This window comes from Plodia interpunctella, chromosome 19, assembly GCF_027563975.2.
Source record: "Plodia interpunctella isolate USDA-ARS_2022_Savannah chromosome 19, ilPloInte3.2, whole genome shotgun sequence".
Taxonomy (NCBI): domain Eukaryota; kingdom Metazoa; phylum Arthropoda; class Insecta; order Lepidoptera; family Pyralidae; genus Plodia; species Plodia interpunctella.
Genome location: NC_071312.1, coordinates 1,022,926 through 1,049,972, shown reverse-complemented (window position 1 = coordinate 1,049,972; position 27,047 = coordinate 1,022,926). Strand labels below are relative to the sequence as shown.

Below are 27,047 nucleotides of genomic sequence, written 5' to 3'. Positions count from 1 at the left end.
TCAACTTGTTACGATGATTTATTTTAAATTACAATTTGTACACAATCTAACGAATCTATTTCCTGGCGGCAATGGCGCCCAGGTCCGCGATGCAGCGGTCCAGGGTCTGCTTCTCCTGGTCGGGCGTGATGGCCTTCGTCACGTTGTTCACGATCCACTCCACCATGTGCTTCTGGGAGATGCGGCGCTCCACTGTCGCCTTCTCCAACTGGTAGTCCAACCGACGCTTAACCTGGAAATTCAGCAGATTGCGATTTTACGACTGGCCGCTTGCCTGAAGTCAACCCTGAATGTAAATCGATTGGCTAAAGAAAAAGTTTTTATTTTGTGCTCACATACATATTATCACGTCTGTTTCTTATTGGGGGAGGCAGAGATTAGGTATTTCATAGTCTTAATTTTTATTTCATTCACCCACTTTGGGAATGCTGTTGTTGATATAATCAAGCTATCAAGGCTTCTTATCCTGTCGAATCGAAATTAATTAAAAACCCTGTTTTATATGTATACAATACGTAAATCAGTTTATACATTCTTTATGTAGTTCCTAACAGTATCAGAAAAAAGCTGTAATATCTACGATAACCTATATTATTATGGCATATGGATGGATGATGGATAGACAAGACATTACAAGCGTAAAATAAGTACTTGACGCAGAATGAACATTTCGCAAAACGTGCACATCATAAAATGTGCGCATTGAAAAAATTTGAATTTCAAATTCTCATTTTTGAGAATTGCACATTTTGCACTAGTCTCTTTTCGCTCGTTGTAAACAATCCTACCTCGCTGTAAGCGTACATGGCGCGTTCTCTGTAAGCGGCTTCCAGCTGCAACAGCACATTCTCCTTCTTGGCCTGCACCAGCAGCTCCTGTCCCTCCGCCCTCCACTGGGACTTCTTCTCGTCCTCGATGGCCTGCTCCAGAGTTTGTATGGTCTCCTTGCGACCTTCGTTCCAGCTGGATTCCACGGCCTATAATAAGAAAATTTTTTTAAGCGGTGTTAACAATAGAGTCAGATTTTATTCAAGTCGCTTAAAGGCATCTGACATGACCTTTACTACATTACTACTATTGGCAAATTCACCTTTTCGAGTTTGTTATTCCTTGCACTGCTGTCAGATTTTATAAGTCGAGTATTGCTTCTGCCAAGTATTCCTACCCATCTCGTCAAGTGGCATGATTGACTTTTACAATCAGCGCGGGAGAAGCTGGATTATTCTATGTATGCCATTCGCTACCAGACTAGGTGCTCAGTGTCAATATCATCAGACACTAAGATTCATTAGACATAAAAGTTTTTTATTTAAAATTATTACTTCCAATCTAAACTACTATACTTCGAATTAATATGAAACAATATAATACCAATACCAATTGGTATATCAACAGGAAAAGACTAATATTACTGGAATGAATGTAATCTATCCTGAAATTAAAATAACTAAGAATACTAACAAAAATCGACTGGCAAACAGTCTTCATGTCTTTAGACAATAGTTATCTGTAAACAATAAAGTTACAATTTATATCTCTTTATAAGAGCCCGGCCCCATTGCTCTGTTGCGCTTCGCCGTCCTCTGATGCGTTGACGTCCGTCGACGGATTAACGCATAAATTGTATGGACTTTCGATGTATGTCGACGCACTTCAATGGCACAACTACATGTAGAATGCAATGGAGAACGGAGCAACGTGCTTCGTTATTGCAGAGCAGCGATGAGGCCAGGCTCTAAGGGTGCTCTTATGGGTGGGTGATATGGTATTCATGATTTATTTATTTCTCATATTCGCATGTCTTGGTACTTGAGGCTATGATTTTGACCTTTGAATGAATGAAATGAATAATCAAAATGTGGGTAATCAATCAGTATTTGATTATCTGAAATAAACATGATTTAGTTTTTTAAAATTTTACATTATCAACAAAGGGATTTTGACAAAATGTTTCACTGCAACATTTATAATTAATCAATTTATAATTTTTGTTACTTGAGAATGAGAATAATTTTATTAAACTCACATCTACTTCCTTGTCAAGCCAGGAAGCTACGCTTGGTCCGAACTTCTTAGTGGCGAACCAGACCATCACAAGTAGAGACAGACCAGTGAAGTATTCGTGCTCCATGACGTAGATCTCCTTGCTGAACAGGTATGTGGTGAGACCCACACCAAATGTGTACGGACCGGTCACACCGGTTTTCGAATGGAAGAACTGGAACCTGGAACATTTAATCATTTATTTATTGAATAATAGGCTACTTCAAAGTTCTATAGTCAATTCACTTGGCTTATATTAATTGAGCATTTTATTTTAATTCAGTTCTTAAACAATAGCTATCAATTAAGTATAGAAATTATCAGACATTAAGTGGCCAGTTATTTTGCTATTATAAATTGGATTTTAAAGTCTTCCAGCCCCTTCTCATACTCCTAACGGCTGCAGGTTGTAACACTCATCTTCCTAGGCAATATTATTAGGAGTGGTTTCCCATTACCTTCTCTATTTCACAAAGGTTTGATCAACTGCTTTCCTCACTGTGTTTTCCTTCACCAGCAGGAATAGGTGGTTTATTCATATATGAATCAGCTTAGTTAAAGTCATGTGGCATAAGTAGAATTCAAACCTGAGACATTTCAGACAGTTCACAGTTTAGTACTATATTGGTTGGGTCATTTTTTTTAGTTAAGTATAGCCATACCATTCTTCTGGGATGAATCCTAGCCTGACTTTGCCGGGTTCCCCTCGGACCGGACGGGGGAAGTTCTGCTCGTCTCTCACTCCGGAGACTTCGGAGGCAGAGCCCCGGGCCGCCACCAGCGCTGTGGGCGTGGACTGTCGGGCAACGACTGGAAATAAAATTAAAGTAAGTAAAACACTTCATTGCTCCAGAAACCAGACACAATTTAAAATAATGAGACAACTACAAAGATTTAGGTGCATTAATAATTTTCAATAGAGAAAATTATTGAAGCACTAGGTGTATTAATAATAAATATTGTAGAAATAATATATTATTGAACCTCTTACATAAACAATTTATTGTAGAAACTAAAATTAAATAGTAGATAAAATCTCCATACTTCATGAGACATGGCTGGTAACTAGTGTGAAAAATGATAGAACAAGTTGGGGGAGACCTTTGCCCAGCAGTGGGACAGGATAAGTTAAAAAAAAGTTATGTCTAAATGGGTAGAACATTTTGTATTACAACATTGAGGCAGTCTTATAGTCAACAAATTCCTGTCTGCTTTCATACTCCACGTGTAGGTGTAGGGTGAATTTGAAAATCTTGTGAATAGTTCGGAGCCCTATGCAATATTGGGTAGAAACATATAAGTAATCATAAAATTATATGAATATTATATATTACGATTCTTGACATTAAACAAGACAATTACGATGCAAGAACATTGAAACGATAATTATTTAAAATGTAAAACCTCCAATACCTTTAAAAAAGCTAATTTAATAAGACATGAATTACAGGACTTGACAGATAGCGATTACATAAACTTTACCACGGAGGTTAAGATTGTAATCGGCGTTTATTCGAAAACAACTTTAATATAAAAATAGAGTATTTATTTATATTACATACCTGAACGCAAAGCCGCGCGTGATAGCATTTTTATAACACGATTTTTATTATTTTTCAAAAAATCCTACAACCCCTCAGAAAATGTACTTTGCGTTAGTGTTGCCCAATAAAAAAACATAGTCGATAAGTCGACATTATAGAAGTGACATAAGAAGTCGTATTATAAATCGATCGACTGACACAATATGTTTATGGTTTTGAAAAAGATTGATATTGAATCGGTTGTTATGTGTAAAGTTGTTAGAAAATAAAATAAGTACAGTAGGTATATATAACCCAAATTTATTTTTTATTACAAACGAACCCCTATTACAACGACAAAAAAAAATAATACAAGGCAATCGGAGATGTGATCGACTGTAGGAGATTTCTACAAACCACAACGTTTATAAGGTTTAGCAATTAATAGATTTCAGCACATAACCTGCCACGCACTTGAGGAACTTGGCGTTTCAGGGTAACGTAGCCAAATGATAAAAACCTAACCCCAATAGTTTCCCAATAGTTTCGTTATGTTAAGTGAGTCCGTCTGCCAGTATTCACAGTCATTTTATTCGGAGACTATGCGTACTATGTGCGTATAATGTTGAAATTTGGTAGATAGATGTATTCAATGAACCGCTACGAATTGTGCAGTATGACTTTGAAAAATAAAATCATTAAATTAATATCAATCATAATCATTATCCATACTTGTAATTGAGGAAGGAAGAAAAATTGAATGGAAAACCAGTTAAGAACCAGTCGGACTCGCTCACGAAGGATTCCGTAGCAACAAAAACTTATTTGCATGCATTACACACCATAAATTTTTAATCATTGCAAAAAAATTAGTGCTTAATATTAAAGACCCTATTAATACATGTGAGTAATACAAATTTAATATTATCGTTTATCACCATAGTTATTGAGGTTTGCGTTTATCCCAAAATATCAATGAATTTATGGACGTATGGACGTAGTTTGAAACTCCAATTATTCTAATTCATAGTTTATCGTGTTCTCTCGCTCTCACGGCAATGACCCTGGCATAGGCAAAAAATAAATAAATAAAAGAGAATAATAAGAATTTTTCAATGAAAATCGACTTTGTGTAAACCGCTGCACTGAACCTACCTTTACTATAAAGCGTAGTAGTCAGGTGGCACACTCTAAGTATTATAAACAATTCTTATAGATTTTTTTGGATACATTTTGGTTTTCGATTTTTTATGTTTTGACAATGCACATAATTATTATCAGTAATAGGTACTGATAGCCCCATTTTATTTTTTGGCATAATTAAAAATGTATGGTGTATGCCAATATAAGTTTGTGGTAACTAAATATAAGCTATGAAACCCTTCGTAAGTCCGACTTGCTCTTTTTACACTACGTGTTTGCGAAAGTACATTTGGATGCAATTTTCATTATAAATAGAAAGTACTCTGTGGATGCAATGCAGGGACGAATGACAACCTTTTGTCAAAGAGTGCCTGTTCCAAATTAAGGTTAAGAAGGGGCGGCAAAATTTGAATTGCCTTCTGTTGGCAATTGTTTTAACCCGCCACTACAGTCAACAGTATATCAATGCGTCACGATTCATTGTTATTCATACCTACAACGCGTATATTGCGAAGATTGCGAGGTAATCGATATGCAGTTACCTGTACAGTTCCTGGATATGAAATGCGCATAAATCAATACCGAACGCTATTAAACTGCACTTGCGCTATATCCGCAAACGATGCCCGCTAACCTGATCGATGCTAGTTCTGTTCTGTCTGTTCCCCAATACTCACTTGTTTTTGCTTATAATAATTTATTCTTAGTTTAATCAAATTTTATAGACCCTGTTATCATTCATAAACCATCCAAACATTTTAATTTACCTTTACGAAATCAAGTTTTGGAAATGGCTAATATTAATTCCATTCGGATTCGTATGGTTAGTGGAACAATATAAATTACTTTTGTGTCTGTGTTCTTCCCAGCATTTCTTCCTTGTTGAAGCATGTTCATATGATGTTTATTTTGGTTTATTAAACTATCCATTTATTTTTATTTTACATTTCCGCAAAATATCCTGTTACTTGCTTGAGCATGAATGTATCTACCTACATTCTTGAGTGTTTTAGTAGTAACTATTACATTTCGAATTTACTAGATACATCTCAATGAATATAAAAATAATTATCAAATTATTAAGGTATTTTATTGTATATTGATTTATTATGAACGGAATATAATGTGAAAATATGTGAAAATAACGTTGCAGTGTTGGCAATGTCAGCATATTTTATAGCCAATTTTTAGAAAAACACATTCTATTGAGCAGACAGAGTCGTATCGTGTAACAAGTTGTTTTTTTAATTTGGCCACACCACACTTTCTAATAGGTAAAAATATTCTCGTGATGTAAGTAGTAAACTAATAACTTTTGAGATATGTAGGATGGAATAGATTAATATTTTTCTTCGTGCTGAGCCCAAATGCTGAGCTAGTTACCGTAAAGCCCTATCATCATGCAAAAATTCATTGAATTCGGATACCTACTTATATTGACTACAGTACAGTCAACAGCAGAACAATCTACCCAAATTCATTGCAAACTCGCTGCTATTACCGCGCCTGAATGTTTATGAAGGGTAACTTGATGTGCTGTTAAATGTACCTGCGTGGTTGAGTATCCGTAAACTACGCATGCGCTAGATAAACGATCGATATTTTATGCTCAAGTCACCTTGATTACATTTAAGTTTCATATATCTTACCTTTGTCTTTACCGTTGCTTTTATGCAATAGCTTATTTTTCAACTTTTTAAACGATTATAATAGATGTGAAACTGCGTTTTGTTAATTAATGTAAAAATTGGACCTATATTTATTTATCTATAATTTTGTAAAAGTGTTATATTCCGTAACTAAATGTGTTAAATATGCATAGTCGAGTTTTTACATAGTGAACATAATCGGAGTACTACATAACTATTATTATGATTGATTGATTGATTGATTGATTATAAAGATGATATTTTGTCATTGTCAAGAGTGTCAGAATAATCATGACTTTTTGACATTGCTTGACATCAGTCAACTCAAGAATTGATGATGGATGAATGATAAATAAAGTGAAGAGATTATTGTGAATGTGATCTGAATTAATTAGTCCAGTAATTTATTAATTAATGAAGTGCCCGATATAACTAAATACTTATTTAAATATGGGCATTGTCACATCTTGCTGTAAGCCTTCCGCTTCAGATGTGTTGACTCCAGATGCCGTAAGTTTTAATTTGTTTCATTCTAAGTTTATTATTTTTTATTTCGCAATTTTCTTATGTTTCCTTGTTTCGTGTAAGTACGATAAGTAGGTATATATTTATAACATATTGTGCAATCAAATATGTTCAACAGGTCTCTAATCTGTAAGTAGCCTGTATATAACAAAATTATTTTTTGTTATATACAGGCTACATATAGATTATAGTATAGTAACAGATGTGTTCCTGGTTCACATTAATAATTCACTATTCAATGATTTAGTGTTTTTATTTGAGCGTTTTACTTAAGGAAACAGCTACCATGATGACACATTAATTAAAGTTCTATAAACATATTGGTAATAAATACTTTATTACAACTGCCATTTTATCAAGTACCTATTTAAATTTCGATAAAAGTTTGTGAGTCTTATTTATGAATATCAATTTCTTTTCTTATTCACTCATTACATACCTCACTCATTTATTCCCTCGTCAGGAGTACAGGACTAAAAAAAAATAAGATGTGTATTGGCACAGGAAACGAGACGTCGACAGCAAGTTGAAGCTGCTGAGCGGAGAGCCGCCGAGCAAGCAGCTCGAGGAGTGAAAGATCCGGACCGAGTGAAGAGGTTGCAAGAGAAGGCGGACGAGATGGACAGGAGGGAGCAGGAGCTGGAGAAGGCAGGCGGGGCCAACTTGAGGGTAACAACTTTTTTTAATATAACTTTTTTTTTTATATTAAGAACAATAAGATGATTAAAATCAGCGCTCAGAAAATTCTGTCATAGACAAATGGGACTGCATATTCAGGTAGTGTCAGTCTTTCAAAAATGTTGTTAAATTGAATGCCAAAAAATTTGTTGAATTTTTCTGTGCAATTCTTAATTTTTGACCATACTCTGCAACAAGTTTGTATGTACTTTGTGAGGAGGAATAAATTATTATTATTATTTAAGATTACTGAGAAAAGTAAATTTATTGAATAAAAAATTAAGTTTGTACTTAAGGAGTTACTTAGGAGCATTTTTATGAATATGATTATTATTTTAGTAACTACATAAAATCCCTTTAAAATGAGATTTAAAAAATAAATACAAAATTGTTTAGTACATTGAATTAGAAAAGAAAAAAAAGTTGATGCAGACAATACTGGCTTTTTATTGAACTTATTGTTGAACACACTTTCTCTTTGATTCCAGTGGACGTCCAACTGAGACGAGGCAACACCTGAATGCAGGCAAACCAAGGAGGAAAAATATAGATATAAGAATTAAATTTAACACCTACAATAGCTTATTCCGTTTTTGGCAATCGAACGTTGATACACAAGGCTATTTGAAAGTAGCTGCGTGGGATACCACAATGTTAAATATGAAAATCAAAATTAACCCATTAATTTTTCCCAGTTTGTAAAATAATTTTGTGTTAAAGCACCCGTTGTACAATACTATTTCTGTACCTCGTTCGTTCAGACATCACTGCTGTTGTTTCAAGGGAAGTTGAAGCAACCACATGTTTGAATGTTCCAAGGGTATCAATTGCAGGAATGGTGTTGTGAATTTTTGTGGAATTCCATTTTAGTTCTGACTCAATGTCAGTGGCCAAATAGTGAATTCCACACAAGTTTAACGGTCACTGCTAAAATGGAAAATTCGCGCTTAAATGATGCGAATATTTTCCGCCTTTGACATTGTGAATTCATTAGAGAAATTGTTTCACGTACGCGATCATTGCAGAGCATTGCATTAGAGGGTTAAACTTGGGCACTCGTTCCACGCATTAGGCTGTGTGTCCATGGCGTCATGATCCGAAATCTCGGTGCTCTAGGTGTCTTCGTCACACTTTACAATATTTGCAAAGTGGGATAGAGACACATAGTGGGCCTGGGATCTGTGCTTTGTCGTGTCGTGCCGTGGCCATGGGCAAACGACCTTATAATGTACTGTACAGTCCTCGGCGATGAGTAGGCATACATCGACTGTTAGAAAGAGATATGTTTACTGGATCCTTCTATCTCTTACAGTGACAACGCTGAATATCTCTGATCTCTAAACGTCGATGTGCAGTATTGCCGGTGATTGTATATGTACGTAATATCGAATTTTTAACTTCATTATTAAATATAAATGAGGTACAGGTAGTTGTTATACGTACCTTTTTACATCTCGGAAGTTGGGGATCGAACGACAAGCAAGTTCGGGAACTAAGGGTCGTCGATCCAAAACGTCCGATAAAAAGGTACGTGCGCGTGTAATACCAGTACATTATTTATGTATACATAATGAGTTATAACAATTTAAATATATTTGACAAAAAATGTATGCGTTGAGTAGGTACTGAGCAAAATGTAGAAAGTTTGACCAGTATTTAAACTTAATCCGGTATATATATTTTTTGCAAATACTCCTCTGTTTGAAAATTGAACATTCAAGCAGACAATAGTTTAAATTGTGTGTACCATAAAGGTAGAAAAATTTTTTTTTTCTATCTCTATGAAACGAATAAGGAACAAGTGTTTTTGAACCCTAAAATGTGAGTGTGACGTTCAACAGATGGGTTCGATCCACCGTGTCGTGTCGTGTCGTGTTGTGTCGTGTTTAATATTTATCGATCGGGCACAGCCGTCGAACACAATGATTGCCGAAATCAACCGATAACTCTTTTGAAATCACTGGACACTTTTTTTTTTAATTTTTGACAGCCAAGCTTAGACGCCTTATTTTAAAGTTCTGTTTAGTTTTTGGCTGCTTAGGATAGTAATCAATCTGCGATACTGTATTTTCTACGTAGGTGAATCAAGTGACCTGGTACTATTATTCTATGGAAACTGACTATATACTATAATGATGATATCACTGTACATAATATAAATATGAAGATTTGATAGAGATATTTACAAATGCTATTTATACACATCCATTTTTATTATTTAATATTTTTTCATTGTATGCTCCTCATGATAAGTATGTTTAGTTGCCAAAATATATTTTAATTTAACAATCGGCAGTTATATTTTATTCTGCTTAAGTATGTAATAAAATTGTTTCCCGTTTTATTTTATTCGTAATTTATTTAAAGAGGAGTAAGCGTTATTATTTCTAAAAAAAATTATAATATCGTTACTTGCCGGACATGTGCACTGATGTATATTTTAATGTTCTGTTAATGTATAGTATGTTTAAGTTATTAATATTAATTATACATGTCCAATAAAAATAATTCTGTTGTTTTATATCCGCCCTAGAATAGGAGCACTCCATATCCTCCCATAAAATCACAGCTAGCGAATATTTAAAAAAATTAAGGTCTTTTTTTTACACTGACCCGGACTTCGTGGCTTCACAACCCAGAAAGCAGCCGGGAACATGCAAAGATAGTAAAGATAAAAGTTTGCAAAAATTATGATCTTCATGGTTATTGAAGACGTTGTATTGTAGGTTTCTAAGAACATGTGTAGGTTTCGGGTTCAAAATACCCTTTCTCGCAAATATATTAGCGCACGCGCCAAAGTTTTTCGGTCAATGTACTGGTACTATAAACATTATGCTTGACATGATTGTGCAGCTTATTTGAAGAAAAAAAAAGAATGTTTAAGCTTTGTCTGTCATTGTCAAAAATGACTTCTCGGTAAATTATTAAAAACTTGCATTCCATTGTAGGTCGGAGTTGTTTGTCGGTGTTCTTATCAATAAAGTTTTGTGATTGTTTTACATACTCTAAAAAACTATTGAGGAGCCATGGTTGATACGGAGGTAGATAAGAAGGTTAGTATCAGTTAACTTTTATGATAAGCCTCGTCACAGACAACTATTTATTTATGTGACTTGACACCTTGTTGTTCACCTTGCTAAATTTAGAGGTCATGTGACCCGACATGTTTGACCCCAAGTTTACACAATATCGTAAACAAAGAGAACATACGTAAACAAAACATTTATATACTTTTTTTACAAAAATCTATCTACCTGACCTAAAAATATTTATGTTGGTTGGACTCATTACATAATTTTTAAAATTCGTTCATTTTTGATATTTCACATAGGAAAGTTTGGATTTGGATTACTACTTTTATATAAAGGTATATAAATTACTAGTAATTTTCTCTTATCTAATCTAAATGTTTACTGTTTTGAGGTTTGTAATAATGAGATATGTAATGATAGGTATCTATCATCTTATTAGATCAATTTTAAAATTGTGACCACGTCTATATTTTCCTACAATTATGAAGGTAAAATATATAAATAAGAGAAACTTTTATTACAATGAATCTATCAAAGTACCTCTTATCTATTTAATTCGTTAACTAGTTAAAAATATAGGTCATCTTTATGTAAAGTTTAATATTTGTCCTAAGTAAATAAATAAATATTTTCTTACAATCATTCTGATAAAGTTGTTGTCCATGCATTGTATGTTGTTGGGATATTATTACCAAATCTCTTAAAACCTATAAATATTGAAAATATAAAATTTTTATTGTGGTTTACATTTTTCACCCATGTTTTTACATGTATGTAAAAACTATTGTATATATTAAATGTTTTATTTAATTATGGAAATATAAGTGTACACATATACAAGGTGTGTAATTATAGCTATGTCTTCCCTGTCGGTTGACTGGAAGAGATCCCTACATGGGATAAATTGATTGATGCAAGTGTTTTCTTCTTTCTATTACTTGTGTATCTATGTTTTCTTGTGTGTCTGTCTGTCTTGTCTGTTTCAAACATAAATAACATTAATTTGAATTTAATTAAATAACAAAATATCTTAATTTACCCCATTTACCTAGTCTTAGTAGTATAGTGTAGTGTTATTTTTTACTTAATTTGTTACACTCTCATGTCTAAACATCTCTACCAATAGTTATTTAATTGTTCACAAGATATGAATGGCCAGTTGTTGAGAACATGATATAGACTTGTGAACAACAAACTACCTACAATAAAAAAAAACTGATGTATGCATGGAATATGGCCAGGCATAAAATGAGGCATAATCATTTTTATTTTATTTCTCTATCATAGAATCAATAGCACTTTTAAGTAGCTAATTTTATTATTTTGGCCAGATGCAAACTATCTCTGGGGTGACAGAAACGATGTGGCGCCCCATTACATCTAGTAGCCTGGGCGTAAGCCAAACGGCGCTCTGCCATAACGCCGGCACTGCTATTTAAATAGTAACTGAAGTTTTAACAATGTGACACAAAGTATTTGTTATCAATATTCTTAATCTTTTATTTGAAATAATAGCATCATAAATATACTGTAATGAAAGTAAATTTACAATATTTTGTTGACAATGTAGTTTTTGAATGCATAGCATTTATATGCATTTAAAAAAGACATTGTCAACAATAGTACCTAGTCTCGATACTTTTAACTTTTCGCAATTATTAATAAGTTATTTATTCAAAACAAAGAATTTGATTCCAGAGTAATACTTTTAAATTCCTTTGGCATTTTTTTTTCAATATTTGCGAGTTGATTTGCATTTGACTGTATCGGCTTTATTAATAAAAGTAATTATGATTTTATATCAATAAATAGATTGTGAACATTGTTGATAGTAAACAGGATATAGAATTATTGAAAAGGGCCAAATCTCAAAAGCATTAACACGCGTAGGAGCAAGAAGGGAAGACTTGCCTAAAAATGACATTGAGTCAGTTTATACTAGGTATCTATATAAGTAGTATTTTTATGTACGATCTTCACAATCATACTCCAGACTGATATTTCCTGGGCAGTACCATATATTCCCAGATTATATCCGGAGCCAAATCCATCTTTGTCATATATTAAGTATACCTAATTGTATGCTATTAATCTTTTTGATACTAACATGTGCCTTAATATAAATTTCAGGAAAATGACAACAGACTGAAGCCAGCGGTAAGCCATTCTTTGTAGGGTTATTGGATTTTAATCTCTGGTAGAATATATTTTTAAATTTTTCATTATATATTTTCGTGGAATGCTTTACATTTAGGATTAGAGGGGTTTTAATGTATTACTAACAGTATTTGTTGTAATTTGAACCAACCACAAATAAAGGGTATGCTCTGTGCTTTATTTTATCCCTTTATTTGTCTTAAATTTTATTTAAAAACTAACAAATTTTCACTATGTATTCACTATTATAGTAAGAACATAGTAAATAAAAACACAAATTAATATGGTTATGCAGTTTTTATCTGTATTTACGAGAAATCAATTCGAATATAAATTTAAATTACTTATAAATATGTAAAAAGTATGTCGGTGTCGTTTTAATGGCTTCTGGCTGCAAATTAAAAAAAAGCGGGACAGTAAATTCTGGAGTTGAAAATCGGAAAGTCCCTCCCAAAAATCGGCATAACGCACGGGGCGTCATCCTTTATTTGTGTTAAATTTTATTTAAAACCTAACAAAATTTCTCTATTGTATAATTTTATTGCTATTTCATTTCGTCATTCACCTTCTCATTATAGGTAGGTACATTTTCGACATGTGGGAGATTAGGTTGATCAATGTAACATTTTTTTCGTAGATATTTAATATATTGCATCATTCTAATTTTATTTCCATTGGTTATTTTCTACAAGCATTTATTTCAATGTCTTTTGCGTGTAATATTTTATGGATAGGATGTATTTACAGAGGACCCAGTTTGCATGTTCTTTTCTTATAGCTTATACTAGCGGCGGGACCCGGCTTCGCTCGGGTAAAATCAAAATAAAATGTAGGTACATTTAGACCTTTAGGAATCACTATAAATTTATGTGGCGGCTGTGTTCTGGTCCAGTGGGTAATACCGCCCGCCTGTGATCGAAAGGTCCCAGGTTCGAGTTCTACTCGTGCCACATGAGTTTGCCATACCAATATGACTTAGGTATATAGTAGTTTTCGTAGATCACAGTTTAGTTAACTAGTGTGTATGCGACTACTTGTCACTAGATGGCAGTAGGCAGTTGTAAAAGTAATGTCAGAAGCCTTTAGGCGACTTGAATAAAATCTGACACCAGTGCAGTTAACACACTCTATGAATGAACTCTAAATGTTGGTGAAAGTCATACAAAAATCCGTCCGGTAGTTTTTGAGTTTATCGAGATCAGACAGACTAATCCTAAGAAAAAGGATCTTGACAAACGGACATCTGTCCGTCTGTCTAGACGTCTATCTAGACTTACTATGAATATATTCCTCGAGGGTTCCGTTTTACCTTTTGAGGTATACATATAACCCTAAAAACAAATACCATTTAAGATATTGCTGCTTGATCAAGTTAGATGGATCAAGAGTAGACCAATTTTAGTATCAAGAAAAAAAGGTAACAAACTAAAGTAAAGTTGCAAGCAACAGCTAGTTAGAATAAGCGTGAGGAAGGTATGAAAGCACGTCAACGTACTGATCGAATAATAAAACATTTCCGTCCAGTATTGTCTAACATAGCCATAGTTCAGAGGTTTGTGATAAGCTATCTTCATTGACCGAAGCAATCATTCCCCCATTTAGTTCCAAGTGTCGCGAGATCAGCGTAAGTCGCTGGCAGTCAGACCGCGTAATTAAAAAAAATATAGTGCTGTTCTATTTCCGAAATGGATATACTCAATAAGGTATTCTTTTTTTTTTATTAGTGGCCAGTAGTTTGGTTTTGTTGATTTTTGGGCTGGCAATTAAAACGAATAAAGTTTTGTTATCGTTTTTTACATACTAGTTTCTGTAACAATCAATTTTAATCTTCGATAACGACGTGGGAACAGCTGAAAGTTATTACTTTTAACCCTAAAAAAGTTTTTCGCACTTGATATTGATATATTATTTCCACAATGTTTATATTTAGAACAATAATCATTACTACCTCTGTCTTGGTCACAACACAACCCCATGACCAAACAAAAGATAATTAAACTAGAAATGTTTTGATCATAAATTAATAAAATTGAAATAGGTAATAAAGTCTTTAATAATATTTAGGTGTAGGCTGTTTAAAAAGCTTTGATTAATATTATCTGTCTGACTAGATGGGTTCAAATGGCAATAGCAAACGAGATCTTAAAGGTCTGGTTCTCTGAGCGTTTTGACTGCTGCGGCCGCGCTGTCATTATGATAATGTTCTTGAGGAAGGCATCATTTAAAAAATCAATCATTCACAAAATTTACATCACCACGGTACAGATTAACTATTTTAAAGTCAGATAGTAAAAAATATTCTTGTCTTTGTTAAAATTAACGCTCTGAGAACTACTAAACTGGGATCTAGCAAAAATAAATGGAACCAAAATCGCCTCGCCCGAGAGCTACTCTGTGGCTTTTTTATGTTTGTCTATTTTGTAATAATTATAAATAATACCTCATTTATACATGAGATGATTGTGAGATTATAGCATAATATGATATAGCATACATATATATAATAAATACCTAAAAATGATCCTCAAATAATTTTGTAAAATCACTACATAATATAAAACAAAGTCGCTTCCCTTTGTCTGTCTCTATGTTTGCTTAGATCTTAAGGGTGGATCTCCGAGCGTTTCGGCCGCTGTGGCCGCGCTGTCATTATCCATTAATTTTCTTGAGGAAGCAATCATTTCCAAAACCAATCATTCGTAGAATTGACATAGATCACAGTACAGATTAATGATTTTAATGTAAGATAGTAAAACGATTCTTGTTTTTGTTAAAATTTGAAAAATAACAATCGGTCGAAACGCTCAGAGATCCACCCTTTAAAACTACGTAACGGATTTTGATGCGGGTTTGAATTTGATAGTGTGTGCTGAAAAAGTCTTAAGGTTTTACCCGAACGAAGCCGGGACTCATAAAATCATCATTACTCTGTGCAATAGGGTAGATTACTCATTTTTATTTTGTTGGACTGTAACGAATATAAGAAACACCAGTGTAAAAAAAAAAACTGGGATATACCTATCCCAGATTTTTTCCACTGGTGTTTAAAAAATTTAATGTGTGGAAAAAATCAGTCTCCAAATATTTATATAGGGGGTAAAAGTTTGTATGAAAATCGTGTCTGTTCCGCTTTCGCAGAGAAATTCACTCGGGCGAAGTCGCGGGAAAAACTAGTTCTTTCTACGAGTACACACACACGTTCACTCACTTGTTAGTTTATTCGTCTCTTTTCAAAGTCTTAATTTTCTTCTAAAACTAACTGTAATACTTAACAAGTTTTCATACACCATCTCGACAGACTAACGACAATGCTTTCAAATTCAAATTCAAATCATTTATTCAGAAATTAGACCTTCACAGGCACTTTTTCTCGTCAATTTTTATATTTATAGTTATTTCTCACAAGCTACAAACTACTGGCATTTCGGAACGACCACTGCTGAGAAGAAGCCCAAAAGAAACTCATTTGAACAGTGTTGGTCCCTATCATGCCAGATTGGCTTACCGTTATTGTTTCTTTCAATGTTTTTTTTTATTCTAATAATATATAAAAGTACATAATGTACATAGTCAAAAGGTATATCAAAACAGGTTATGATTGTGATCCGAGTGCTGATTATAATATATATATATATTCAAAGCTGTGATATAAAATAAATCAAAAATTTTTGGACTCTACCTCAACACTAAATGATATTCTAACTTGACGCGATTGAGTAATATCTTAGCGGCAAAGTTGTGTTTGTTCGACAGCTACCTTAATATTCCGTATATGGCGATGGTTTCAAAGTTTAATTTTTTTATTAAGGTGTTTTTGTATATGTTTATTTTTACTGCTTTGATTTATTTTTACTCGTATAATACAATGTTCCAGCGGCATTTTTACAGTCTACGAATTATCACAATGTTCTGTAATATATCTATTTTATAGTATGGTAGAGCACATATATTTTTTTCAATTTTCTGTCCTTGTCATCTACCCTATGTATTGATGACCAACATTGTGCGTTGTGTTCCATAACCCCAAAACTAAGAAAAAAATATGAGGATTTGAGACGGATTACTTCAGCTGATACCTAGCTTCCGATATTCTATAGATATTGAGACATGTGGGAAAGAAACATTGTCACCATGAACGAACACACAGACGTACCCAATTGTCTAATTAGACAAAACAAATTGCACAATCATTGCCCTGCGCAGTTGGTTAACGATTGATCTAACCTTGTAGATAGACCACAAGCATCATCGTCTAATATGTCACCACTGACATAATATTCCGATTACGCTGGACAGCACAGTGCTTCTCAAGAGGGGAAAACGGAGATTTTACAAATACATTTTTTTTAAACCACTCCTACACAAATACGTTTTAGGCGTCTCCTACCCAGGGAAAGCGTTTTTTTTTCTGTCATTTATTTGGGTCTACAAATAGTGTCACACAATGCAATGATTATAAATATAAAACAAATACAAGTTAAATCAGAATTTAAGGGTTAATAACACTATTTATTTCCAACTAATTAAACAAATTTAAAAGACGAAAAATATTGATATAAACATTTAGAACGCTACAGATAAAGGGTTTTAGGTAAAAAAAAAGTTGTGACTTCATTGATCCTGCCCGCTATAAGATAGGAATGATTCTGTCTAAATTTAAAACTGTGACAAAAATTGCCAGATTCTGTCTGGCAATGAATAAATACCAACTTGTCAATGTTACAACATATTTTTGCTTATTATTAGTAGGTATGTATTTGCTATATCATTCTGAGTTGATAAGTATAGCTAACGTCAATATTCTTCATCAAATAACACTTAGGTTTTTATCTACACAGATTCATGATGAATAGTTAACATTATTAATTGCAATAACACATTATTTTTGCATTGTGACATGATTTACACAATTAATATCTATAACTATATTACTTACTACTTAATATATGAAAAAACCTGCAGTCTAATGGGAATCTTATAAAAAATTATCATATATATCTTCTTTATCACTTTTACCATATTGTATTTGTTTCATTCCATGTTCATTTCACATAACGACCCACAATTCAATGAAGAATCCAGCAAGAAACAAGTTCACAAGTTATAAAATATGCTGCGTATTCTAAAAACATTACCCATTCTTATTTTCCATCAGCCAAGTTATCTCATGGATAACACAATATCGCAACAACAAATACACACAATGTGTCTCGCAGTGTTTTATAGATATAAAGGAATTAGTTGTAAACCGTCTGTCGTGGAACGACGGTGTTCCGTGCCATCTGTATAACCTAACTTTAACATTTTCGCGGCAAAGTTTTTTCAAGACGTCATTGTTAAAAAATCACGTGTACAAATATTTTCACACATGTATGTGAAAAAGAAAAATCAGCGTGTTTAAAACCGTATTTAAAAAAGAAGCGTGTAGTTTATGGTTTTAAAAAAAGAATTTAGAGACGCAGATAAGGATGGAGAATGATTGGATTCGTCGAAGGGTTCGTACATCGATAAAATGTTTTACATAATTATTTATTTTATTTAAATACCCAATTGACTCGAGCTTGCGTCATGATAATGACAAGGTTATCATTATTTTAAATAATAACTCCCTATTAGTGTAATAAAGATTTTGCTTTTTATTTGTCTGTGAAGACAAAAACATAAAATATAACAGACTTCAAAAATAAAAAAGTTAAAATCGATGCGCAAGAGTGACATAAAGTAGACATCGCGCACCGATGTCGTTAAATAAATAAAAGCTTGTTCCAAAAATGAATTATACGTAATAACACACTAAACAAGTACATGGCTTTTGAATTTATACAAATACAATGATATTCATGCAATGTAATTAATCTATATAAAAATTAATAAATTAAACGAATACATGTCAGCGCACGCATACATATGTACTGTGAATTTATCTCTGACCTTGATAGGTATTATATTATGTAATCCACAAGCAATTAATACTAACTAGAGAATGATTACCACTACTAGTGGTAATCGTCGCGGACGTTATTTGGATGGAAAAAATAAAAATATATAAATCACAGTATATACATACTATGGGGTAGTAACTGAACTGCAGACTTATCGTATTTTAATAGCTATACTTATATTATAAAAGGAGGAAGTGTCTGTGTTTGTCCTTTTGTCACGTCAAAACGGAGCAATAAGTTAATATATCTTTATATATTAGAAATGGAATGTCTAATTTTGACTTTTGAGTTAAAAACAATGTTTTCTTAGTTTTTGTTTGAAACGGTATTTATTTTTTAATTGGTATTGATATATTATGATAGTATTATATTATTTAATAATCCATATTCTAAAATAAATGTATTTTTGTCAACTTTTTAATTTCTCGCTTTGTTAATCGATTTTATTCGCAATGTTAGTCGCCCCAGCTACAAAACGGTTCAATTCATTTGTTGATAAGAATACACGTATGTGTTTCTTTTTAATGAGTCTTATCAATCACGTGACAAAGACACTTACAAAAGACTTAAATTCAATAATTTTCAACTCCATTATTACATAATAATTTAAAATTGCTGACCACGAGTATGGTCGAATGGTTAAACTTGAAAAAATGACTATGCATTCATTATATCAGCACACTATTTGTTATGTACGTAGTATGTTCATTTTTTATTTATCGGCTATTGTACAGCCGATAAATAAAAAAAAATAAGGTTTTATAATAACACTAGCGGCCCGCCCTGGCTTTTCTTGGGTAAAACAATAATATAAAAGTACCCAGTACATGTTACTCCTGAAGGTTTCGCCTATCTCTGTGCCATATTTAAAAAAACCGGCCCAATATTTATTTTATTTTTTCTTACAAATAAGAATGCCAATCTTTTCTCTTCATAATATTAGTATTGTAAACATTTTGCTTCCGAATGCTACCTAAATTCCACAATTATAGTGGATGGTGGGTGCAAGCTAAAATAACTTAATTTAGTTGGGGGTGGACGATCAGCTTTATATTTTCTATATTTTTTATAAACATTTCAAAGTCACCTAAGCATAAGGTCGTAAGTAATGGAGCCGATAACACCCGTATACTTGACCCAGCTTATGTTCTGGTGGCGGAAAGCGGAACTAAAGTGTATTCAGCCGTCGCGCACGCCGGACAAAGATTGTGGCGCCACCAACTAACAAGTTTGAAGTTGTGTAGTTTTTCTTTTTTGTAATAAAGCATGCGTATGAGTTGTTAGTAGTAATATGGTACCAAGGTTTTAAAATGTGGTGGTTGTTACGTGTATGTAGAGGTAGAGGTCACATACTAGGTATTATTGCGGTTATTACGTGTTGATTGTAGAGGTCATATGCTATTACCTATGTAGTCCTAACGAAGCGTACATCAGAAACCAGGGTCGAACCCGGAACATCCGATTTAGCAGTCACAATCATTAAGCTAGAGGTGGTTACATCGAAATAGACATATAAATAAATAAATATATTAGGGCAAATTACACAGATTGAGCTAGCCCCAAAGTAAGTTCTAGACTTGTGTTATGGGATACTGACTCAACAATACTATATGTTATAATAAATACATATATAGATAAACATCCAAGACCCGGGCCAATCAGAAAAAGATCATTTTCCATCATGACCCGACCGGGGATCGAACCCGGGACCTCTCGGTTCAGTGGCAAGAATCTTACCACTGCGCCACCGAGGAAAAAGAAACCGAGGAGAAATTATTGTTCCACTTGATATTTTGTAATCACATTTTGACTCATTCATTACCATAACGATGTCGGCACGTACCACAGTACGGTGTAATAATAATATATATATATATATATATATATATATATATATATATATATATATATATATATATATATAATAAAATATCTTAGTGGCGCAGTGGTCAAGTTCTTGCCACTGAACCGAGAGGTCCCGGGTTCGATCCCCGGTCGGGTCATGATGGAAAATGATCTTTTTCTGATTGGCCCGGGTCTTGGATGTTTATCTATATATGTATTGGTTATAAAATATAGTATCGTTGAGTTAGTATCCCATAACACAAGTCTCGAACTTACTTTGGGGCTAGCTCAATCTGTGTAATTTGTTCTAATATATTTATTATTTTATTTATTATCTTAAATTATTTGTAGACCCTTGAAGGGTCTGTATTTTACTTATCAATTATACTATTATATAACTGTCTGCCTTTGCCTATTTCTACTCCAACCTACCCTGAGATTACCCTACCACCTAACAACCCGACCGGGGATCGAACCCGGGACCTCTCGGTTCAGAGGCAAGCACTTTACCACTGCGCCACCGAGCTAACTAGTTTGTTCTAAAATAAACATATTTCTTTACCAGATCCGCAGCCACCAGCGAACACCATCTGGCTCGCGAGACTTCAAAGAGGCCACCAAGCGTGATGCCCTCACCAGACTCCAAGTGGAACTGGAGAGGATCCTGTCCACCATTCCGGAGAACCGACGGCCTTTGGTGGAGAAAGAATTCATAGGGTTCAAGAACCTCTTCAATAGATTCCTTGCTGAGCGTAAGTGTCTCACTCATTGCTACATGGCATAAAACGAAGTCGCTTCCCGCTGTCTGACTGTCTTTATGTATGCTTAGATCTTAAAAACTTCCGTCAATAAATTATTTGAAACTAAGTCTACCGCCGGCTTCCAAAGCGCAGGTGAAGAAGAAACAAACTTCACCGCAGCCTTTTTCCAAAGACGTCGATTAACAAATGTAATGTAAATATAGCTTTTATACATATAAGTATATTAAAAACTAACTAAAAAAAGACTACCTCGGTGGCGCAGTGGTAAAGTGCTTGTCCTGAACCGAGAGGTCCCGGGTTCGATTCCCGGTCGGCTCATGATGGAAAATGATCTTTTTCTGATTGGCCCGGGTCTTGGATGTTTATCTATATATGTATTTGTTCTAAAAAATATAGGATCGTTGAGTTAGTATCCCATAACACAAGTCTCGAACTGTGTGATTTGTCCTAATATGTTTTATATTTATTAAATATATAATTGGACGTAAGTAAATCTGTGTTCCTTGATTGGCTCTTACGGCATTCTCGGGAGGTTATGGAGTGGTCCTATTCTAAGGCGGGACCACACGTCACAACATGTCAACCTAACGTTTCTATCTCCTTTCAGAGGGACCCTCAGTATCATGGGACAAGATCGAGAAGCTTCCAGAAGGCGCGGTCATAGACTACGGTTCGCTAGAGACGCCGACCACAGACAACGTGCACCACATGCTGGACAAGCTGGTCGTGGTGAAGCTGAACGGTGGTCTCGGCACGTCTATGGGTTGTAAGGGCCCGAAGTCGGTGATACAAGTCAGGAATGAGCTTACGTTTTTGGATTTGACTGTGCAACAGATCGAGGTTGGTTTATATAGTTTAACTTAACTTTTAAATGGAATTTTCAGAATTCCGATTAATAATGTTATTAAATTGGAAAAACACAAAACTATATGCATGAGCTGACGGTGCAATCAGGACCGGCTCCCGACGCGGGAACTCCTGAACGCTTTACAACACATGACAGAAATGTCGTGACCGTCATGATATTTTTGTCACGTGTTATGTTAATGCAATAAGATCTCTCTGACGGCTGTAAAATCTTGTGGCAAATATGGCTTTTTTTTGCAAAAAAAAAAAAACTTATTTTTCATTGTATTTATAATTTAGATTCTGTAATTATATTTGGTTAAAGATAAAGCACCATTTTGTTGCCACGGAGGCGGTCATTTGTCCAGTCAAAATGAATGAGCGAATAGAATAAGAATATTTATTTGTGAGACATAGGTAGATATGCACATTAAATAATACAGTTGAAATCGATGCGTAGGTAAGTTATAACTATGCTCTGTCTTATAGACTTACAAATATTAATAAATTGTTAATAAGTAGCTGCGTCATTTAAATGTAAAGTATAATGTCAACATCAATTAAATCACCCGCGCCCCTGTCTATCCGCAACTGGCTATTGGATTGACAGGGGCGCGAGTTCAATTCCCGATTGTAGAATTTTTTCATTTCATTATTAATTTCAGATCTATTTAAATTTATATATGATAATAATTTTTCAACTGATCAGTATTCCATTTTTTCTCCAGCATCTGAACAGAAAGTACAAATGCAACGTGCCCCTGGTGCTGATGAACTCGTTCAACACGGAGGAGGACACTCAGAAGGTGATCCGCAAGTACCAGGGCCTCAAGCTGGACATCCACACGTTCACGCAGTCGTGCCACCCCAGGGTCAACCGGGAGAGCCTGCTGCCCGTGGCCAGGAGCGGCGACGTCCACGCTGATATCGAGGCGTGAGTGATTTTCAAATTCAAAATAATAAATACAAATAGTTCGCCGCGAACTCAATATATCTTTGATGAAATTTTTTTTACAAAATTGTGAATATTTAAATAACGACTTAACCGATTTTGATGCCCCACGAACTTAAAAATTCTATTGACAGGTCCAACATACAGGTCAACATAGCTTTCAACAAATTCAGACCAACAGTTAGAAAGTTATCGCTTACGAACATACATACAAAAAATGTATTTTTGCCCCAAGTTTACCTGTAGCAATTATTACTACTAGCTTCGTCGCCGTCGCTGTAGGATAGTTGCAACTCACAGCATAATTATATTTTTTGTAATCAATGTGTTTACATAAGTCAGAATACTAACTTCTTGGACAATAACTTTCACCCCCCACATTTTAGTGTTTTGGGGATTTTGGAAAACAAGTAGTAAATTTCGGATTTAAGCTTCAAAAGTCATCATGCCCGCGGCTTCGCCCGCGTGTATTTAGTAGTTTATCTGCGAAAGCGGCACAGGCGATATTAATTTATATTAAAAGTTTATACTTTCACCCCCCCCCCTATTATAGTCATTTGGGGGTTGATTTTTGGAAAAAAGTAACCTTTGTTTGAATGGGGGTCTTTATCTACATACATATAAAATTTCATCGAAATCAGTCTGGCGGTTAGCAGTGAAGTGAAGTTAGCGCAAAAGTCATGATTTTCGTACAAATTTCACCCCCCGTTATGGACATGCGGGTTGATTTTTGAAAAAAAAAAATGTGTTCTATGTTTGAAGCTTGTGTCATACTTATACGTCATGCAGAGATCTCACCCTCGTGGCTCGTCTGTGTTCGTGATTGAGAGACTCCGACAAAAACATAACTGAACCATATTGTTCACAGATGGTACCCGCCCGGTCACGGCGACTTCTACGAAGCGTTCTACAACTCAGGCCTCCTCCAGAAATTCATCAAGGAAGGCAGGACTTACTGCTTCATCAGCAACATCGACAACCTTGGCGCCACTGTCGACCTCAACATCTTAAACCTACTTCTAAACCCTAACCCTCAAAGGAACACCATCGAGTTTGTCATGGAAGTCACGGACAAAACCAGGGCGGACGTTAAAGGAGGCACGTTAATACAATACGAAGATAAACTGAGATTGCTCGAAATAGCTCAAGTGCCCAACGAACACGTCGATGATTTCAAATCAGTCAGTCAGTTCAAATTCTTCAACACAAACAATTTGTGGGCGAAATTGGATGCTATACAACGCGTGGTCGACCAGGGCTCATTGAATATGGAGATCATTGTGAATAATAAACATTTGGCAGACGGACTAAATGTAATTCAACTTGAAACAGCCGTGGGGGCGGCCATGAAGTGTTTCGATGGGGGCATAGGGGTTAATGTACCCAGGAGTCGGTTTTTGCCAGTGAAAAAGACATCGGACTTGTTATTGGTAATGTCGAATTTGTACAGTCTGACGCATGGATCTTTAGTGATGTCTCCGCAAAGGATGTTCCCGACAACGCCTTTGGTGAAGCTGGGCGACAATCATTTCGCCAAAGTGAAGGATTTCTTGAGCAGGTTCTCTACTATACCGGATTTGATTGAGCTCGATCATTTGACGGTGTCCGGCGATGTCACTTTTGGCAGAGGAGTTTGTTTGAAGGTAAATTACTGTGAATTTTTTTTCTATTTGTGTTAGGGTGAATTTCACGAGCGTTTTGAACGCTTTGAACTCCGCCGCGGGCTGTCATTAGTGTTTATTAAATTGTATCATACGCAGTAATCAATTTAATTATCCTATTTTATAAATAAGTACTGGTACAATGTTAATATTATTCTTTTTTTTAATCTTAATTAATATTTTTGCTAAATTTTAGAAGTTTCTTTTCATGATTTCGTGAACTGTGTCGTAATAATGTTCTCTATTTCCAGGGCACAGTGATCATAATCGCAAATCACGGCGACCGTATCGACATTCCGTCGGGCGCTCTACTGGAGAACAAGATTGTATCCGGAAATTTACGTATTTTGGACCACTAGGTCAGTGGGTAGTTTGCAGCAGTAAGCACAATGTAGTTTAATTCGTTTAAAAAGTGGCAATTCGTGTGAAAATGTGCAAAAGATAGAATTAAATTTATATTTTTGAATGTATGATTTTATAATTGAAATTATAAATCACGGTACGTAAGATTGCAAACTAAATACATAATTTCGTTATATTATAAACTTGTAATATTATATTTATTATTACAATGAAACGAATAATTTTAGTTGAAAAAGAAAATAAACTTAATCAAATTAGAACTTACGTAATGTATTTTTGATATATTCTATTCATACGCATTGTCACTTAGTAAATAGGCTATTGCCTCCCCTTAATAGTAATTAATATTTAAAAAAGTAATATGGGTTTCGTGTAATCATGTCCTTTTTTATGGTTTTATTACCATTTTTTTAAATAATCACATTAGTATTAGTGAATACGTTCCATTTTTGTTTTTATTTTCTTAACAATTTTCATAACTGCTGGCCAGTAACTTGAAAACAAATAAGTTTTATGCAGGCTGTCCACTATCGGCGAAAGAATGTACATTGCGTAGTATGTATTTACCGCAAGGAAAATCCAGCGATGTACGTCGAAATCACCATGTTTTACGAACCGCTTACCGACAGTAATAACCGGCATTACATATTATATCTAAGTGTGTGCTTCGATCAGAAAAAAAAATTACATCAATGTCAATTATTATAAAATATCATTGACAGTTGTCAGTGGTAAATATGCAAAAAATATATACAGAGTTGTTTCGTATTTCTACATTACGGGCTAAGAAATAAAAATAAATCAGATTCAAAATCAAAATTAATATAAAAAACAGTTCAATAAACATTACGTTTAGTTTCGCTTTCTAGCAAGTTTGTTTTCTGTGTAAGCAAGTTTATCTTGTGTATTCTTTATTTACGTAATGATGCAACAGTTTGTACTGTAAATACCATAGACTAAACTTGTTTTATAAATTCAATACGTACACTCTCTCATTTTTATTTTCTATAATTTCATTATATATCGTCTCACTATTTTCTATAATTTTTCACATTTTGCGTGTTGCGTATTTATTGGCTATATGTCAAATTATGGCAAAAATTACGACATGGCAATTTTTTTTCTTAAATTATGAAGTGTTATTATATACTTAAAGATTGTTTATTGGTATCTATTTATATTGTTGGGTTCTTTGAAAGATCTAAGTCATTTTATCAAAAATAACAATTAAAAATTAATATTATTATGTTTAACTTATTTGACTATTGAATAAGTTATTTCCGTGTTTTTATTTATTTTTAGTTTAGATAAATCGATCTAAATCGGTTAGACGTATTGAAATATTAATAAGAATGTCACGCTATAACTAGAAAGTTGTCTATGATTTTATTTTATATAATAACAACCTTAAACGTAATAACTTATGTACTAAATAGTTTAAGTGTTAAAAACATTGATTCAAATATAAATTATGTAATTTATCTTGATGAATTTGTCTTATGGAGTTTTGTTGAGGCACCATTAAAATAAATTATTTAATAAACGAATATTTAATTTAAAGATGCTGTATATATGTATATATTGTTTTGTTAGTGGATTATAATTATTTGCTCTTGCTTATATATCTATTACTACATATAGAAGACTCAGATAACACGTTTATCGATAATAAAATGTTTATAAAATATGATCTTTGTTTATGTAACTATTATCAAGAGCAAAAATCGTAACGACCATCATTGTTTTCGATTAAATAATTTATTTATAAAGAGGGCGCCACTAGGCTCAAGTTTGTTGGCCTCAAATTGTACAACCTGTGCCATTTTCGTCAAAAAGTGTTGTAATAAATTGTTGCAAATATATTTTTTTGTTTTATCTTCCATTTGTCACTTACCAAATCCTTCCTGATCGCTCTTTAATCCCGGTC

At 33.9% G+C, this 27,047-nt stretch overlaps 3 protein-coding genes across 6 annotated transcripts; 2 read left to right on the top strand and 1 right to left on the bottom strand.

Annotated features, from left to right (window-relative positions):
- Nucleotides 1-3,744, bottom strand: ATPsynB (ATP synthase, subunit B). The gene is made up of 5 exons (XM_053759719.2): nucleotides 3,606-3,744; nucleotides 2,706-2,853; nucleotides 2,027-2,225; nucleotides 789-977; nucleotides 1-232 (listed from the first exon to the last, which is right to left on the bottom strand). The coding sequence occupies exons 1-5, from the start codon at nucleotides 3,631-3,633 to the stop codon at nucleotides 56-58; spliced, it is 741 nt and encodes a 246-aa protein (XP_053615694.1). The 5' UTR covers nucleotides 3,634-3,744; the 3' UTR covers nucleotides 1-55.
- Nucleotides 3,745-6,311: 2,567 nt separating this feature from the next.
- Svip (small VCP interacting protein) lies at nucleotides 6,312-10,066 on the top strand. The gene is made up of 3 exons (XM_053759668.1): nucleotides 6,312-6,868; nucleotides 7,388-7,552; nucleotides 8,050-10,066. The coding sequence occupies exons 1-3, from the start codon at nucleotides 6,809-6,811 to the stop codon at nucleotides 8,062-8,064; spliced, it is 240 nt and encodes a 79-aa protein (XP_053615643.1). The 5' UTR covers nucleotides 6,312-6,808; the 3' UTR covers nucleotides 8,065-10,066.
- Nucleotides 10,067-10,477: 411 nt separating this feature from the next.
- Nucleotides 10,478-26,982, top strand: UGP (UDP-glucose pyrophosphorylase). Of its 4 annotated transcripts, XM_053759466.1 has the most exons (7): nucleotides 10,478-10,614; nucleotides 12,724-12,750; nucleotides 21,103-21,289; nucleotides 21,906-22,138; nucleotides 22,873-23,078; nucleotides 23,965-24,739; nucleotides 25,009-26,982. In XM_053759466.1, the coding sequence occupies exons 1-7, from the start codon at nucleotides 10,588-10,590 to the stop codon at nucleotides 25,114-25,116; spliced, it is 1,563 nt and encodes a 520-aa protein (XP_053615441.1). In that variant the 5' UTR covers nucleotides 10,478-10,587; the 3' UTR covers nucleotides 25,117-26,982. The 4 variants fall into 4 exon arrangements, with proteins under 4 accessions (XP_053615441.1, XP_053615442.1, XP_053615444.1 ...); XM_053759467.2 differs by lacking the exon at nucleotides 12,724-12,750 and having other exon boundaries at nucleotides 10,483-10,614; XM_053759469.1 differs by lacking the exons at nucleotides 10,478-10,614; nucleotides 12,724-12,750 and adding an exon at nucleotides 14,294-14,453.
- The last annotated feature ends 65 nt before the right edge of the window (nucleotides 26,983-27,047 follow it).

Coding starts and splice junctions, on each gene's coding strand:
- UGP (XM_053759466.1), top strand. CDS start 10,588: ATGGTTGATACGGAGGTAGATAAGAAG. Junction 10,615..12,723: donor ATACGGAGGTAGATAAGAAG/GTTAGTATCAGT, acceptor TATAAATTTCAG/GAAAATGACAACAGACTGAA. Junction 22,139..22,872: donor TGACTGTGCAACAGATCGAG/GTTGGTTTATAT, acceptor TTTTTTCTCCAG/CATCTGAACAGAAAGTACAA.
- Svip (XM_053759668.1), top strand. CDS start 6,809: ATGGGCATTGTCACATCTTGCTGTAAGCCTTCCGCTTCAGATGTGTTG. Junction 6,869..7,387: donor ATGTGTTGACTCCAGATGCC/GTAAGTTTTAAT, acceptor GTATTGGCACAG/GAAACGAGACGTCGACAGCA.
- ATPsynB (XM_053759719.2), bottom strand. CDS start 3,633: ATGCTATCACGCGCGGCTTTGCGTTCAG. Junction 2,226..2,705: donor GGATTCATCCCAGAAGAATG/GTATGGCTATAC, acceptor TAAATGTTCCAG/GTTCCAGTTCTTCCATTCGA. Junction 978..2,026: donor GGCTTGACAAGGAAGTAGAT/GTGAGTTTAATA, acceptor TTCTTATTATAG/GCCGTGGAATCCAGCTGGAA.